The sequence below is a fragment of the Salmo trutta genome, chromosome 5 (assembly GCF_901001165.1).
Source record: "Salmo trutta chromosome 5, fSalTru1.1, whole genome shotgun sequence".
Classification (NCBI taxonomy): domain Eukaryota; kingdom Metazoa; phylum Chordata; class Actinopteri; order Salmoniformes; family Salmonidae; genus Salmo; species Salmo trutta.
Window position 1 is genome coordinate 21,441,262 of NC_042961.1, and position 18,910 is coordinate 21,460,171.

General features: G+C 42.0%; 1 protein-coding gene across 1 annotated transcript; it reads left to right on the forward strand.

Moving 5' to 3' along the window:
* The first annotated feature begins 145 nt into the window (after positions 1-145).
* prkg2l (protein kinase cGMP-dependent 2, like) lies at positions 146-18,328 on the forward strand. The gene is made up of 19 exons (XM_029752928.1): positions 146-406; positions 1,090-1,633; positions 2,944-3,110; positions 3,564-3,677; positions 4,528-4,633; positions 5,901-5,964; positions 6,061-6,138; positions 6,330-6,424; positions 6,805-6,873; positions 8,808-8,906; positions 9,091-9,241; positions 11,202-11,338; positions 12,779-12,868; positions 12,989-13,130; positions 13,226-13,389; positions 13,692-13,814; positions 14,427-14,489; positions 17,451-17,517; positions 17,625-18,328. Exons 2-19 carry the CDS (start codon positions 1,164-1,166, stop codon positions 17,718-17,720), a joined length of 2,295 nt encoding a protein of 764 aa, XP_029608788.1. The 5' UTR covers positions 146-406; positions 1,090-1,163; the 3' UTR covers positions 17,721-18,328.
* The last annotated feature ends 582 nt before the right edge of the window (positions 18,329-18,910 follow it).

Below are 18,910 nucleotides of genomic sequence, written 5' to 3' on the forward strand. Positions count from 1 at the left end.
TCTGATAAACCTGGTCAAAGGTAGGCTAATCAACTGAGTTATGAGAGAGGTAATCAAGACATTCGCCTATATTTAAACTTACAGTATCAATGCAACGTGCGAATATGGCCAGTATTTAATAACTGTTTCTACGTTGATAAACACCATGCAACCACCAGGGGGAGCCACCAGGAGTAGCCAAATTCAAAACAGATGTTTGCTTTTTTGCCGTCATTGGACTGAGTAGAAGTACGGTTATTACCACATCAGTACTCAACATTACGAGAAAAAGCTTTTGGGGAGGGTGTCACAGAGTCCAGTCCATTCAAAGGAGATGACCTTCGTTTATGCAGGTGTTTGAATACCTGGAGAGGCTCGTTCATAGCTTTTATGAAAAAGCCTACGGCATCACATTTCGAGAAATCGGGTACGTATTCCACGATATTGTAAGTAAAATAGCAGTTCTCTAAAAGTCGATAGATATGGTATTGTTTTGGAATATTGTGTTGCAATTACATTTAGGCTATGATAGGAAACATGATGTGACGTGTGACTTATATAATGATTTACTTACCTATATGACTGTGATGTGGTTGTCTCACCTTGCTATCTTCAGATGAATGCACTAACTAAATCGCTCTGGAGAATAAGAGCATTTGCTAAATGGCAAAAACAATTGACACGTGGCATTTTTATTAATTATTATTGTTGTGCTGCTGCAGCATATGCATGTCAGTGTTTCAATATCATAGAAATAGAATTACATTTTCTGTCTAGAATAACATTCTCGAGATATATTGATACATTGTATCTCAGCTATGGCAACATTATATTATAGGATAATGTATCAGTTCTGTGCAATGAATGCAGAAATCTTGGCTTCCTTATTTTCACAGTCATGTACACAATTTTTTCACAAAGTTTAATTCATTGGAGGTTAAAACCGAATTCCATTTATGCTCTTATCTTCTTTAGAGATAGTTAGTTGTTGAAATATGATCGTAGGGATGTGTCTCCTGTGGATTCAAGATTCTCTGTTGCACATCGCATCTATTTGTATTCCTAAAGGCATTATAGCAGAAAGAATAACATAAATAAATTCCTCCTCAGGGAGAAAATACTTTTCACCGGCCACCGGACGGAGACATATCAGTGACTAGAGGAGGGTGACCAAGAGCTTTCCTATGGTGGCCAGCCAACAGCTGGCCATGGGCAACGGTTCAATCAAAGCCCCACGGCCAGAGGACAGCTTCCTGGCCTCCACCCTCAAGGTGTGTGACACGGAGCCCTTGAGGCTCAGGATAGCCCACCTGGAAGAAGAGCTGTCCCAGAGGGACCAGGAGTTAAAATCCCAGGAGCTGCAGCTGCAGAGCCTGCAGAGAGAGCTGGAGGCTAAAGTCTCCCAGATAGAAAAGCTTCAGGATGCCATCGGCTACAACAGCCTAGGCCGCTCCACTCTGACTCCCAACTGCCACCGCCTGCTCAGTGTCATCAACCAGGGTCCCACCCGCTTCCACAGGGTGGCTGTGGAGGTCCACCGTAGGCTCAAGGCCAAGGAGGGCGTGTCGGCCGAGCCCACCTCAGGGCACTTCTGTGGGGGTTTCAGAGCCCACCATGTGTCCATAGAGAGGGCACGTGTTCGCAAGGACTCCAGGTGGGTGTCAGCGATCAACAGAACCACAAAATGTTGTTGAGGGTTAATAACTCCAAAACAGTTCCATGTAGTGGTGGACAGCCCAGACTACTTGTTCCTATTCTCTTGTTTTGTCACAAAGGCCTGTTCTTTACACATATAAACCCATTTGCATTGTACTGTATGTGATAATTGGACACATGTCATGACATGCGAGCAGAAATGTTCGCCAAAGTTTAAAAGCAATCAGCTGGATCTGCGATAATAAAGCCTACCTTGAATCATTATTTGTGCTCAGCGGAGTGTGGTGTAGTCTACAGTGCATGCACAGTTTTCAATCCGATCACGCTTTGTCCGCAATGCACGTTTTAAAAGCAACGCCCCCGCGCTTGCAGAGACCACATTCAGGGTAAACACTGCCGGCTTAATCGTAAATGACCTTTAAATGGCACATTGTCCAAATCGGATTGAATCGGATTGAATCCCGGCCCAATCCTCCTCTTGAAAGGATAAGACGGTATGGAGCTCTGTCCAAGCCTTTGTAGTGTCTGCCACTCCAAGGAGATTTGAAAGCCTGTATTAGCATTGGGGATAATAGGAAGGCACACGGGGAAACAAAGGCCTGAGCATCTATATGCAATATGCATGGGCTGGATCATTATGGCTTTAATTAAGCAGACCTCGGTTGCCTGCCCCCTACTCTCCTGCTTTAGTCCATTCACCAGGTCCATTTTAGGTTAATGGACTGGCCCTCGGCTGTCTGATGTAATAATTAGAGGCCTTATAGTTAAGAGGGATGCAGGGGGAAACTGACACGCCTAATGGTACTACTACATGATCCGTTTGTCTCCTATATGACTGGTTTAGAGACTAGGGAAAATATAGTGCTTTGTCCATCTATGAAAATCAAACATGAATGCGGTAGTAAAAATACAGTAGTAATGGCCTGATTGAAAGTCTCTTGTGATTAACTTAAGCTCTTACTCATGGTGGTGCAAACTCAACCACCAGTTAGCAGCCCCTACTGTATGTTCGGTTTAGGGGGCTGTTCAAGGTGAAATAATGTGAAATCTGATTTTGAGGGTGCTATCCAGGACCTCACTGCATGCATTGTTACTGTACGTGTGTAGTATATTGGACCATTTAGTTCAGAAAAGTTAGCAGAGGCAATAAAACGACATTATTCAAAATAATCTGATATTTGGCGTACAACTGAAACGTTGGATGAATATTGATTTGTAGGTGAAGTAAACCTTTGACCTCTAAAAGTAGAGAGTGTCTACTTGGAGGGGTTTCTCTGTACCTCTTATCTGTGCTCCTCCTGCTCCCAGCACCAAGAAGCTGATCAATGACGCCATCATGAACAATGACTTCCTGAAGAAGTTGGATCCGCAGCACATGAGGGAGATGGTGGACTGCATGTATGAGAGGATCTACACTGAGGGCCAACTGGTCATCCAGGAGGGAGAGCCAGGGAACTACCTCTATGTGCTGGCAGGTCATATCAACTTTATTCATCTCTGTTAACCCAGAAGTAAAATCTTGCGTAATTTGGTCTGCTGCGTGATTGACTTCTGTGTCCATATGCATTTGAAATGGAAAGTTCCGGCAAAAAAGTCTCCACCCTTGTAAAGGGAAACGCTCAGCCCCCAAAAAACACCTTCCGATCTATGCAAAGTTCTTGAGGCAAAGCAGTTTAAGAACCTCCTTCGCCCAATCTTGTCCAAATAACGTGACGAAAACCCGCAAGGCAGAACTAATGCTGCTCCTTACCTCATGCATCCCATTCAGTCCCGGCAGAATCTTCGGTCTACATGCAGAATCTTCCCGTAGGAGATTACAGCTTTAGTAACTTCTTCACAATGGGGTTGTCTGTGGGTTGTAGCACATACACAGCATATACTGTATTTAGCTGTTTGTCTATACTCATGCTAGGTTTTTTTGTCTTTAGATGGCCTGCTAGAGGTCATGCAGAACGGCAAATTGCTCGGAGAGATGCGTCCCAGGACCGCCTTTGGAGAGTTGGCTATTTTGTACAACTGTAAGAGAACTGCAACAGTGAAAGGTGGGTTTTATTTTATTCCCCTTTGAGATACAGTACTTCTCCACACACATCATAAACTAAGTGTTCATACTCAGGTGCAATCATGCAACAAACCATGCATATGACATACAAAAGTATCCATGTGTGACACAAAGCAGCATGATTTTCTGAGAAGTCACCAAGGGACTATTACATCCTCATTAGAATATGCAAACCACATCTCACACAGTCTCCTAGTCAACAGTTGCTTCCTCTAATCTTGCATAGAATAGTATTTGTATTCGTGTGTTTATTAATAAGGATCCCCATTAGCTGTTGCCAAGGCAGATGCTACTCTTCCTGGGGTCCAGCAACGTTAATACAATTTAAAATATTACTTGACGTTACGTTTCATAACACTTTACCCAATACATGAGTGTGTTCCCTTAGGCCACTACTCCACTAGCACATATTTACAATACAACATCCATGTGTACGTGTGCGTAGTGCTGTGCACCTCCCATAGTCTGTTCTGGACTTGAGGATTGTGAAGAGACCTCTGGTGGCATGTATGGGGGGTTCGCATGGGTGTCCGAGCGGTGTGTAAGTAGTTTAAACAGACACCTCGGTGCATTCAGCTTGTCAACACTTCTTACAAAAACAAGTATTGATGATGTCAATCTCTCCTCCACTTCGAGCCATGAGATATATATACGTTTACAATCCAGGGTTACTCCAAGCAATTTAGTCACCATACCTCTTTCAGATATTAAAATGAGTAAATGTTGATGGAATGTTTGGCCAACTCCTGTAACATTATAAGAGTATCCGGCCCTGTGAATGTCAAATCTTATATGGTGTGTTGATTGGACTTGTGATTTCCAATGCCCAGCTGTATCCCAGGCTCATATCTGGGCTCTGGATCGTCAGACCTTCCAGAGTATTATGATGAAATCTACACAGGCTACGCAAGAAGAGTACTTCAGCTTCCTACGCAGGTACATGTAGGAGCTTGGTCCTCAAGCCTGAAACGGGCATTGATATAAATGGAAGATTGAAGGACAGTTTGAGTTGCGAACGCATATACAGTCGGGTCCAACATTTTTTGCACCCTTGATAAAGATGAGCAAAAAATACTGTATAAAATAAATAATGCAAACAGTATTGTATCCTCAAAGAAATTGGAAAATTATATTATTTTATCCTAATACAATTGCTCAGAGAAAGAGATTTTGTTATACAAGTTATTGCCCCCCTGTTTTTGAAACCTTTCAATATCTCATCTTGTGAGGATATTGGCACTGAGCCTTTATCTAAAATGTTCTATGAGATTGGAGAACACATTGGGAGGGATCTTCGACCATTCCTCCATACAGAATCTTTCCAGATCCTTGATATCCTTGATATCCTTTGTCTGCCCTCTTCAATTCAAACCACAGTCCAAAGACTGAGATGGCCATTGATTTTTATTTTACCTTTAATTAACTAGGCAAGTCAGTTAAGAACAAATTCTTATTTCCAATGACAGCCTAGAAACAGTGGGTTAACTGCCTTGTTCAGGGGCAGAACGACAGATCTTTACCTTGTCAGCTCGGGATTCAATCTAGCAACCTTTCGGTTACTGGCCTAACACTCTAACCAATAGGCTGCCTGCCGCCCACATTTTGATGTGTGCTTGGGGTTATTGTCTTGCTGGAAGATCCACTTGCTGCCAAGTGTCAGCCTCCTGGCAGAGGCAACTAGGTTATTGGCTAAAATGTCTTCGTACTGGTTAATGTTCATGATGCTGTTGACCTTAACAAGGGCCCCAGGACCAGTGGAAGCAAAATAGTGATCCAAATCCAAGTGCCAATGACTTTTAGCAAACTCCAGGCGTTTACATTTGTTGGATGACATGAAAATAGAGCTCGTTGGCCATGCACACCAGTGGTGGGTTTGGCGTCGTAAAGTATTGAAAATAGGAGTACCAATTGTTTTGACCCCTATCTTTTTGAGAAAAAATCTCTTTCTCTGAGCAATTGTATTAGGATAAAATAATATAGTTTCCCAATTTTGGGGAGTATACGATATAGCTCAGTATTTGTAATATTTATTTTATACAGTATTTTTTGCTCATCTTTATCAAGGGTGCCAATAATTTTCGACCTGACTGTATGCTATTAACAAGGTTATCTTTGAAGTTGTTGGCACTATGTCACAATGCTAAATCCACATTATTTGCCACACGTTTTTCCCAATAACTCTTTGTGTACTTATCTTGTACAGTGTATCTCTGCTGAGAGACCTGCCAGAAGAGAAGCTTGCCAAAATCGTTGACTGCCTGGAAATTGTGAGCCTTTGCTGTTTTTCTAACCCGACTTTTTCATAACTGGTGATTTGGGAAGATTTGTTGATGTAAAAAGTTAATATTCTGTCTCATTCTTAGGACTATTTTGATAAAGGAGAGTATATCATTCGGGAGGGCGAGGAAGGGAACACTTTCTTCATTATAGCTAAGGGAGAGGTAAGAGAAAGGACCCAAATGTCATTGTTCATCTTTGTTGCTGAAAAGAGTCACATTCCTCTCTGGCATTACAGAGACGTTAAAGCTCTTATCAAACCATGATAGATCATGCAATCTTATTGCAGACAAGTCAGCCATTTTGGATCGAGGGAAAAAGAGATAGCACTTAACATGCTGTGTTTTCTGCCCAGGTGTGTGTCACCCAGACTACAGAGGGCTGTACTGAGCCTCAGGAGATAAAAACTCTGGGTGTGGGCGACTACTTTGGAGAAAAAGCGCTCATAAGGTAAGATCTATTTACTGATCTCTTTAACCATCTCAAATTGTTCAATGGGCAAAATCGCTCTGGCCTGGTTTGTCTTGAGCACCAAGTTCAAACACACTTGTAACATAGTACTTTGGGTTCCCTCTTTCTCCCATGTTAAAATGTATTTGTCCTGCAGTATATCAATCAAATTCTTAAGGCTAGCCCCCTGACTGACAACCCACACATTTTACCACCTCAGTTTCAATCAAATCCTTTCACAATATTGTAGAGTAGTGGGTCGTGGAATGTTAGTCTGGTGACAAAGACAAACAGCTATTGTATGATTCTGTGGTGAATTTCAATTGGTTTCAGTTCTGTGTAGTTCTGCTGATTAAATGTGTCTGTCTGTCTCTTTCCAGTGAGGATGTGCGTTCAGCAAACATCATCTCCACTGAGAATGATACACAGTGCTTGGTGGTGGACAGAGAGTGAGTAGCTTCATTGCACACACACAGACACATGCACACACACACACACACACACACACACACACACACACACACACACACACACGCACGCACACACACACACACGAACAGTCATACACAAATACTAACATGAAACAACAGTCATGTGTTGAAAACATTTTTATCGCTTTGGTACTATTTTCACAAGAACGTGGTGAAGTTTCAAAGCTCTTTGTACAAAACTCCAAACGGGTAACACTTGCAAGGCAGCCAGTCTTTCAAAACCTTTCACTGTGCATTCATTTTGTTTGGAGACGTCTTTCACCACACAACCACTGATCCAAAATATCCGTTTACTGTGAAATATAATGAGTACATTGGTTTAATCACCAAAACAACACAATGATATCGTCTCAATTTAGCTGTTTTAACAACCATTAAATCCAATAGGGGAAAAATGCAAGATACATGTTTCAAAATTGCCCTTTGAAGTGCTGAAAGTAATATGCTATAGTACTGTAAATTACAGTACATTACACTGTTTTCACATTAGGAAATACACTTGCACTACCCATTCAAATTGATTGAATATCACATTTCCATAATTTCTATCCCATGTGTGATCAAAGGTGGGATAATTGAAAACACCTTTAACAGTGTAATCAAATGAAAGAAACATAATGTTTAGCAGACACTGGTTTGCATCAAGCCTGTCTTGAGCATTTGGCCAACGGTTCTCATCCACATTGCAGTGTATGTCCTCATTGTTCATGCACCTGGGGAAAAACCTTTTGGCATGGCGAATCCAAGTCTGACATTGATCAGGGTTGACGTCATCGCATGCCTCATCCATGGCCTGAAGGAAGGTGGCAGGCTCATGTGGCTGGCAATCATACAACTTCCACCTCCATGATGATCATAATTCCTCGATGGGGATGAGGAAAGGAGAAAACGGGAGCAGGTAAAGGCTCAGGAGTCGAGGATGGGCCCAAAACCATGCCTGAACCTGCATGGTGGAACCTGACATTGTCCCACACAATGACATACATGACCCCTTCACCTGGACAGGCGTGTGCAGCATTGTAAGACCCAAGTAGAGGCCTACGCCCTACCACACCATCTTCAGATATGGCTGCACAAATGGAGATGTTTCCCCCACGTAGTCCAGGCACTTGAACGGTACAAGTAGTCATTATCTATGATAATCATGTATTGCATTTTACAGAATGGTATTGTACTTATGTATTGTAGGGGTCCTGTGTGGCTCAGTTGGTTAGAGCATGGCACTAGCAACACCAGGGTTGTGGGTTAAATTTATACTGGGGTTAAATACAAAAATGTAGGGACTTACTGCTGTCACTTTGGATAAAAGCGTCTGCTGTGTAAATGGCATGTATTACAGTACTCTGTTGGCCAATGCAATTTGACTAAATCAGTGTAAAAAACCCTCCGCAGAAGACCCCAGCAACTTAATGTATACTGTATAGGGGATGTATTTGTTACATACAGTACATCTCTGTTCTTGTCAATATCAGATTTTGTTTAGAGTTAGTGTAGAGTCAAATCATATTAGTCATGATCATAATTGTACATTACACTATATATATCATCATGTATATGTTTATACTTTGCAAACATACATTTTAGTTATCTAGTTCTTAAAATCTGTATATAGTAGACAAACCAGTTATCAAATCTATAGGTTTACCCAACGGTTAAGTGATTATCAATTAAGAGCAGTTGGATTAAGTAATAGTAAAAGCTATTTTAAGAAATGAGAAGACAGTGATATGAGAATTAAATTGTGAGAGGCAAGTACTTTATATGAACATGTGTTGCAATGCGAAACATGTATTTCTAGATGAAACACTGATTAAGTTTGAAAAAGTACCACATTATTTGTGAAAATTGCACCAAAGCAATTTGGGGGAAAAAACCCGATGCTACCTCTCCAGCAACTTCAACCAGATGGTGGGCACTTATGAGGAACTGCAGGCATACCTGAAGGAATATGTTGAAGAGCTCTCCCGATGCGACGAGAGACGAAATGCACTGTGAGTAGTGGAGTCCACAAAATTACTGTTACCACACATAATTCAAATAACAAATGGCAGCTACATTTACAAATACCCACCCACCCCAGAAACTTTAGGGCCTCACTGTGTGCAGAAACAGATATTTAGGAGTGCACCATTAAACCCAAACGATTCCCCCTCCCTTCTCCCCTTCCTTCCACAGACCCCTTTCCCCCCTTATCGACTCGTCCCCAGAGGCCCAGGAGGTGTGTCGGCTCAGGGAGAGGATCGCCGTCATCCCTACCCATGACCCCTTCCAGGACTTGGAGGTCATAGCAACACTGGGCATGGGCGGCTTCGGCCGAGTAGAGCTGGTGAGTGGCCTGATGTTTGGGTCACACCACCCGAAGCAATGTCGAAAACGACAGCATAGGGCATAGGCCTACAGTTGCTATAAAAACAATTTAACATATTCTGAGTGTACAAAACATTAAGAACACCTGCTTTTTCAATGAAAGCAATGATCCCTTATTGATGTCACTTGTTAAATCCACTTCAATCAGTGTAGATAAAGTGGAGGAGACCGGTTAAAGAAGGATTTTAAAGCCTTGAGACAATTGAGACATGGATTGTGTATGGGTGCCATTCTGAGGGTGAATGGCCAAGACAAAGATTTAAGTGTCTTTGAACAGGGTTCAATTCTCAGGCCGACTCCTTTCTCTGTATACATCAATAATGTTGCTCTTGCTGCGGGTGATTCTCTGATCCACCTCTACACAGACGACACCAGTTTGTATACTTCTGGCCCATCTTTGGACACTGTGTTAACAAACCTCCAGACGAGCTTCAATGCCATACAACACTCCTTCCGTGGCCTCCAACTGCTCTTAAATGCAAGCAAAACTAAATGCATGCTCTTCAACCGATCGCTGCCCGCACCCGTGCGCCCGTCTAGCATCACTACTCTGGACGGTTCTGACTTAGAATATGTGGACATCTTCAAATACCTAGGTGTCTGGTTAGACCGTAAACTCTCCTTCCAGACTCACATTAAGCATCTCCAATCCAAAATTAAATCTGGAATCGGCTTCCTATTTCGCAACAAAGCATCCTTCACTCATGCTGCCAAACATACCCTCATAAAACTGACTATCCTACCGATCCTTGACTTCGGCGATGTCATTTACAAAATAGCCTCCAACACTCAACTCAGCAAATTGGATGTAGTCTATCACAGTGCCATCTGTTTTGTCACCAAAGCCCCATATACTACCCACCACTGCGACCTGTATGCTCTCATTGGCTGGCCCTCGCTACATATTCGTCGCCAAACCCACTGGCTCCAGGTCATCTAAGTCTTTTCTAGGTAAAGCCCCGCCTTATCTCAGCTCACTGGTCACCATAGCAGCACCCACCTGTAGCACGCGCTCCAGCAGGTATATTTCACTGGCCACCCCAAAGCCAACTCCTCCTTTGGCCGCCTTTCCTTCCAGTTCTCTGCTGCCAATGACTGGAACGAATTGCAAAAAATCACTGAAGCTGGAGATTTATATCTCCCTCACTAACTTTAAGCATCAGCTGTCAGAGCTGCTTACCGATCATTGCACCTGTACATAGCCCATCTGTAAATAGCCCACCCAAATACCTCATCCCCATGTTGTTATTTTTTTTCTTCTCCTTTGCACCCCAGTATCTCTACTTGTACATTCATCTTCTGCACATCTATCACTCCAGTGTTTAATTGCTAAATTGTAATTATTTCGCCACTATAGCCTATTTATTGCCTTACCTCCCTAATCTTACTACATTTGCACAAACTGTATATAGATTTTTCTATAGTGTTATTGACTGTACGTTTGTTTATCCCATGTGTAACTCTGTGTTGTTTGTGTCGCACTGCTTTGCTCTATCTTGGCCAGGTCGCAGTTGTAAATGAGAACTTGTTCTGAACTGGCCTACCTGGTTAAATAAAGGTTAAATATTTATGTTTTTTAAAAACAGGGTATGGTAGTAGGTGCTAGACTTACCGGTTTGTGTCAAGAACTGCAACGCTGCTGGCTTTTTCACACTCAACTGTTTCCCGTCTGTATAAAGAATGGTCCACCACCCAAAGGACATCCAGTCAACTTGACACAACAGTGGGAAGCATTGGAGCCAACATTTGCCAGCATCCCTGTGGAACGCTTTCGACACCTTATAGAGGCCTTGCCCCAACGAACTGAGGCTGTTCTGAGTGCAAAAGGGGGGAGGTGCAACTCAATATTAGGAAGGTTTTCTTAATGTTTGGTATACTCAGTGTATATGTAAACAATATGAGTAATTGTTTTATTGCAGGTGAAACTGAGAGATGAAGACACCACATTTGCTCTGAAGTGTATTAAAAAGAAGCACATTGTGGACACAAGACAACAGGAGCACATCTACTCTGAGAAGAACATCCTTCAGCAGACCAACTCACACTTCATAGTCAGGTCAGCGTCATGTGCTCATGCTGCTCTCTGATCCTCAAGGTTTATCCTCAGACAACAATGCCCATTACAGAGTCCCCAAAGCATTGTAAACATTCGAAGCGTTTTATTCATGCTTTGACGTGGTTTTCCTAGAGTACTTTACATGATACCTGTTTGTAGCAGTGTGAAGGATCTCCAATATGCCCATTCATCCAGACTGCTGTCACCTGGAATGAAACAGTGAAATGGACCTTATGACAATCACGTTCACCCCAAGAGCAAGAGGGAGACAACCCATATAGATGTTTACAAGGCCTCCCATGTAAAACATCTCATAGGTTTTGTACTCTATTTTCTATCACCAATTGCTTTTTGACAGATGCTCTTGTACTGTTTGAGGAAAACGACACAATATCATGCAATCGCATTAGGTCGATTTATGCAAAGTAGGACCTTGTGTGTCCGCTGAATGCATAAATGAACAGTTGAGTGAAGGACAAATTCATTGTCGTTCAGATCTATGAAACAGAGAAGGGAGTGTTTGTTTTTAGTCACAATGGAAATTAATAAAGCGTTTATTGTATTCATCTAGTATATGAATAATGCATGTTTAGAGTGCGATTTCAAACAGAAAGTCAAATGTGTAATATAAATGAGGCAGTAGCTGCCTAAATCAGTCTTCCCTACATACTTTTGATTATTTTTAAGATTTGTACGATTTTTTACAAATATTAGGCTCATGATCTTCTACAGTTTTCGACAAAGGGACGTTTATTTTTTCCCAGGTGATATGGTTCCATTGCCATGACTCCCATGACTTGAAAGTGAAAGGTCTCATTTCACTGAATAGCCAATACAGACAAGCCTTTGTATCTTAGGTCAGCCCTCAGATTGATAGGGGACTGTGGAAATGAAGGGTGTTGACCTTGAAACAAGAAGTAGTTCATGAAAGAAAAGTTTGAACATTTTCCTCTTAAGAGAGAGAGGCCCCTCTGCATGTTCTATGGTCCGGGAGGAGATGCTAAGGAGTCCCTTTAAACAATGTCAGTTTGTCTAGGGTCTCAACGCTGAGTGTAGACTGAGGTTTGATTTATTTGCCCTCTGACATTCAAGGACGAAAGTCCGGGGCAAACACAGCTTCCAACTACCACCCAAAAAAGGAAAGTTCCGTTTGATGGTCATAACCATCCTCACACGTCTCTCTTTTCCCTCTCTCAAAATGGTCCTTTCTCTCCGTCTGCTTTCCTAGAGTTGTTCTTTGGGCCTCAATTGACAAACAGATCCAAGGAGAAACAAATGGCAGCTTAACTGCTTGAAAGTACATCATCCAAAGGAATATACTGCAGAGCAGAAGACCTCTGTCAAGCACTCATGTCTTTAAGAACCCCAGAACAGTAACGTTAGTATTGTTCAGATGGTCCCTGTGCACTAAGTCCTTTTAAATGTCACTTTGTGTTCCAGGTTGTTTCGGACATTCCGAGATGACAAGTATGTGTACATGCTACTGGAGGTCTGCCTGGGTGGGGAGCTGTGGAGTGTACTACGGGACATGTGAGTGTAGGTTGTTTTACATCTGCTAAAACACCCAAAAGCCTGGAATCAATAATGCCAATCAATCATCAGTATTAAGTCCTAGTATGTGTCTGAATGTTGGTCTTGACCGTGATACAGGAGTTCCTTTGAGGAGCAGACAGCCCGCTTCTGCATTGCCTGTGTCCTGGAAGCCTTTGACTACCTCCACGCCAGAGGAATCATCTACAGAGACCTGAAACCTGAGAACCTACTACTGGATGCAGAAGGCTATGTCAAAATGGTAATAGACCTTAATTTGATCACTGCTCATTTTCAGTTGTTTGTACATAGTCATATACAGTATGTTCATGTTACAGTATCTGTCTGTTCCCTTAGGCAGACTTTGGTTTCGCTAAGAGGATAGGCCTGGGGAAGAAGACATGGACGTTCTGTGGGACCCCAGAGTATGTGGCTCCAGAGGTCATTATGAACAAGGGCCATGACTTTGGAGCTGACTGTTGGTCTCTGGGGATCCTCATCTTTGAGCTACTGACTGGCAGGTGAGTCACCATGACAGTCTGACATGTGGCTCACAGTACTAGTAAAAATGGTGCTGCTCTTGAATTTGTCTCTATGAACACTTCACTTTGAGAGGAACCATTAGGCATTAGGGCCCCATTCGGCAACCATGGTAACCAGCTTGACATGGAGAGGTTGAGTGCATGAGAGACTATTTGAGATAGCTTTTTGGGCTGCATTGGGCTGTCTAAGTGTTTCCAGCATGTCCATGAAACCATTATTTTTTTTCTTCTACAGTCACCATTAACAGGAACCCTAAGTTTCTGTTTTGTACCTCTTTTAGTCCACCCTTTTCCGGAACCGACCCCATTAAGATCTACACCATGGTCCTCCATGGGATTGAAAAGGTTGACTTCCCCAAGAGGATCAGCAAGCGCCCCGATGACCTTATCAGGAGACTCTGCAAGTATGTGGTTGTAGCATCACAAACTGCTGCTTTGCTGGCCAATAGAAGTGTTGTCAGGGACAGCTTACATACACACATACAAACACACACTTTTTGGGGAGATGGGAAATTTGAGATTTTAGGCTATGCCTATTAACCCAGTAGGGGTTTGTGCCTCTGATGATAAGAGGCTGTGGTTGAATGAACTAAGCAGAGTATCTGTCTGTCTACTTTGTTTGAGGTAAACGCCAACACAAAAAAACAGTACTATGTAGTGCAACCCTTGTTTCCATCACCATTTCAGATGACAAAATAACATGTTTATATTGTACCGATAGGCTACTGGATAATGCTAGTGAGCACCATGTTTCAAACCCTTTGGCCAGCTCAGTCACACAGCAATTGGGCCTGTAGTAATTGACCAGACAAAAACCATTGCGAGTAATTGGTCCATGAGTGGCCTGCATTGATGTCTTCAGGAAATCACGTCAAACCAGACTGCGTCATTTCTACTGTACAATATCAATCTGCTTTCATGTGTATAGGGTATTAGCTGCAATCACATTATCAGCATTCTGTTTGTCCAGATGGTTGTCTACAATAACAGACCAATGCATCATTTCCTTCTCCTAGGCTTAACCCTGTGGACAGGCTTGGTAATAAGAAGAACGGCATCATCGACATTAAGAAACACAAGTTGGTCCACTTCTTATTAATGAAGCATCATTAACACCACTCCACACCTAGACAGATCCAATATCATAGACACTCATCAGCTATTGTGATACTAATTATGCACCATACAAGGATACAAGCACTATTGAAATATATAATTTGTAATTGGTGTTCTTTAACGGATTAATCCATTGATGGATTTCTGGTCCAATGCAATATGAATCCAGCTCAGGTTTAACAGCTTGCTCAGTGGTGCCTTCATAACCAGTAGGCTACCCAGCTAGCACATTTGGTTCCTTGGAAGTTGTGGGAACGTATGTTTTTGGTTTCCCATTGGTTCTCGGAAAGAAGTCATGTGTTTCCTGACTGGTTAAAAAAAAAGAAAATTCTAAGAACGGAAGAAAATGTTGCTTGTCCTGGGAACAAAAGTTTTAGGTTGCAGGGAGGTTCTGAGAACATTTTACTATGGTTCCCTGAAAGTTTTCCTGGGAGATTTTATGTTTAATTAACCTTCTGAGAACAGAAAAAGTAGGTTATTTGAAGGTAAGTAAATAACGTTTTAAGAACATTCTCAACATTTTGTGAATGTTTTGAACAAAATGTTTAAATAACTCCCTTAAAATGTTCACTGAATGTTTCAATAACACTGCTATCTTAGTTTAGCTGTTTTGAACTCCAAGCAGAGAGTGAAAATAATTTGTAACGCAAACACATTTATTTTGTATTGTGACACAGCGTCAGTGAGATTCAAACTTATGATCTTCTGTTTTCTATCCATGGAATTAGTCCACTACGCCACCAGGATGGAGCTAACATACAATGTTTTTTTTATTCATACAAAGCTGTTCATTTTAGTCTATTCAAACAGACCCCATTTTAAAGGAATCAAGCACTCATTAAGATCAGGTGTGGCCAATTAGGGGCGCAGCTAACACACCTGAACACCCTTAACAAGAGTGAGGATAGAGAGAGTTTTGCTGAGAGGGGAATGTATATGTTTTTAGCATTCTTAGAACATTCTTTAGAATGCTACTGTTTTCTTGTAGTTTTTATTGAAAGTTTTCATGAAGTTCTGAGAACACAATTACTGTTTTTAAATAACATTCTTAGAATGTTCTCTGAACTAGAGATGTGCACGGTTATTTGAATAATCAAATACTCGTGTGAGCATTCATTTTTGGGCCCAAACATGTATAGGCCTATTTTAACACTGAAAAGGCTTTTTCTAAATTAAATTAATATATGCATGTTACATTCAAGGATATATCATGACATTTCAAATAATTAATTTAATAAAACACCAAACTTTTCAATGTAATTTTTATGACATGCGCCCCATAAAAAAGACCGGGAGCATTCACGTGTGTAGCTAGTTGTTTATGTTGGCCAATCAAAGCATAGCAAATGTAGTCAGAGTTCACTAATGCAATGCAAGATGGAATAAAATTACGTAATTAAAAGTTAGCGAAATGAGAAGGAGTAGGCTACAACGAGCAACCAACTGGTTGGCTGTTGTTTTATTTATGGGGTTGGGGAGAAAGTGCAAAATGTAGCCTCAATCAGCCTGGCTAGGCTACTCCAGTCAATACAGGCACTGTTATATGGGAGATAACTTGTAGCAGCCACACTGTTATTTATCTAGTCTTGGCTGTAGCCGAGTAGCGTCTCTCTCTCTCTGCCGCTGTCTGCTTGCTCCCATTTTACCGGCACTAGAGCGCTAGCCTCTCCTGCGCGCAGCAGTACTCAGGTTAAAAACAAAGTTTCAAAAAACAAGTTTATTTCGAATATCCACATATCCCCAAAAATGTGTGATGCACTGAAACGTTCTTTGAACAATTTGAGAACATGACTTTATATAGAACTGGGAGGATACCTGTAGGAAATGTTATGCTGAAGTACTGAAATTCCCAAGGAAGAATGTTGTTTCTTAACATTTTCTGAACTATTTGAGAGCATTCCCAATGTCGAACTAGTTGGAGAACGTTCCTAGAACATGACCAAATATGAATTTAAATGTAACCATGTTTGAACTTTTAGAAACGTTCTGATAAATTCATGAAATACCAAGAAAATTACTTTTTTGTTGTTGTAAAGTTCCTTAAATTTGCTGAGAATGTTCCAAAGCCAAGCAACTGTCCTGCACCATTCCCAGAACGTTGTGAGAATGTTGTATGCAAATAACCATAGGACAACCACACTCTCTAAGAAACATATGGTTCTCAGAACGGTATGTGCTAGCTGGTAATGGATCATTCAGTCACTTAGAGACATTGGGGCTAAATATATCAGAACCGTATTAAAACTTCCATTGATGTCAAATTCTCTCTGCACTGTGCAAATAATGGTGTGATGAGCACCTTTCCCTCCCTCCTCTTCGGTATCGTGTCACAACAGGCAGTATTGCATAACAAACAGCACTTTCACCTGGGAGCAATTAGCTGTGAGAATGGGGGTGCAGTTGTCCCCCTACTCAGCAGAGTAGAGCCTTAATAGACCATAGGACTGGCAGAGCTGGCTTCTTCTCAAGTCATCAGAGCACTAATGTTTGAAGCAGGAGGAATAGGGTTTTGTTTTCAACTCACTGAGCAAATTATAAAATAGCGAGTGCCATTTTGAATTATGTTTGGTATTTGGACAGATGTTCCAGTTCTGTGTAGGCGAATGATGTTTGTTAGAAATGGTATGAAAACATTAGTGACCCTATTAGCAGACTGACGTCATTCTGTTTTTGGTGTTGCTATGATTGCATTCTCCTGTGTGTGTGTGTGTCTTGCAGTAGAAGAATTGTATTTTTTCCCCACTGCTTGAAACAGGGTCCTGTAGGGTGAGAGCTGTCCTTGTGGAGTAACTTGTGCATGTATGCAATATCTACAGTATACAGACTGCTGTATTGTATTGCTTCTGGTGTAGTGTGTGGGCACTGGGGGCTGATGGGATCTGTAGTTCTGACAGAAAATAATGCCTCTTTGTGACATCCTGCAGGTGGTTCCAGGGCTTTAACTGGGAGGGGCTGAGACGCCAGAAGCTCGTATCGCCACTGAAGAGAGAGGTGATGTGTAATATTACATTTACCACAAAAAAAGACTACATGACCGCTAAAGAAGTGCTTGAATGTGACTGTATCTGACCGGTGTTCTTTGACGTTCCTCTTCCCAGCTGAAGGGGCCGATGGACCACAGCCACTTTGACATCTTTCCCCCAGAGCTGGAGGAGACACCGGACGAGCTGTCAGGCTGGGACAAGGACTTCTGAGGTGCCCCTGGAGCCTCTACACCCTAAAGCCTTGTGTCCATATAGGTGGTGTAACTCTACTACCTGACGCTAGCGTTCCGCTAGTGCAGTGAACTGTGCTATCTGCCTTTAAAAACAATAAACTCCACAGAAGCAGCCATGACTGAATACTGTAATCCCATCTCTTCCCTGTGGATGCCGTACTTGCCATACATTTGACATCATGACTGCCTGCCTGTTACTGCCTTTCTGGCCTGCAGACGGAGAAGATTGCCTCTTAAGAATTGCGTTTTAGGCTTTTGGCCGGAAGAACAGTGTGTGAAGTGCCACATGAAACTCTCATGAGACAACAAGGACATTCATCAAGTGATTGAAAGACTGAGTGCCAAAAACCCTCATCTCAGTCCATTGGGTTATTTCCCTCAGACAGAAACGGATGGAGGACAATGGAAATAAATAGAAAGCTTATTTATTGTTACAATTAAAACCAATGCGTTTTTGCTTTTGGCTTTCTTCAAGGTTTTTACAGAAGTGAACCAAAATGAGGTTTTATACATTTGGGTAGGACCAATCACAATGAGAAAAGCTAAACAAAATATGATGTGATTAAATAAGTAGCAGAAATCAGACCAATTGTCCTTGCCATATTACACTCAATACATACCACACACAATACTTCTGTAAAAACCCTGAAGAAGGCCAAAAGGCAAAACACGTTGGTTTGACAATAAAAAAGCTTTTTTATTTACTTCATCAACCAAGAGTTGCTGAATCTCCTTTCAACTTCAGTTTTCACCTCAATTCATGCACCTTAGTTGGCGAGCGAGGTAGTGGCAGTGTTCCCTTCCCTTATTTCCCTCAGACAGAGTGTTGTGCCTAATTTGTGTCCAAAACAATAACAACAACCTTTAAGGATGTTCTCTACATTCCAAAATGTAGATACACTACATGGCCAAATGTATGTGGACACCTGTTCATCGAAACATCTCATTCCAAAATCATTGGCATTAATATGGAGTTGGCATTCGTGAGGTAGGGCACTGATTTTGGGCGATTAGGCCTGGCTCGCAGGCGGTGTTCCAGTTCATCCCAAAGTTGTTCGATGAGGTTGAGGTCAGGTCTCTGTGCAGGCCAGGCAAGTTCTTCCACACCGATCTCAACATACCATTTCTGTATGGACCTCGCTTTGTGCACAGGGGCTTTGTCCTGCT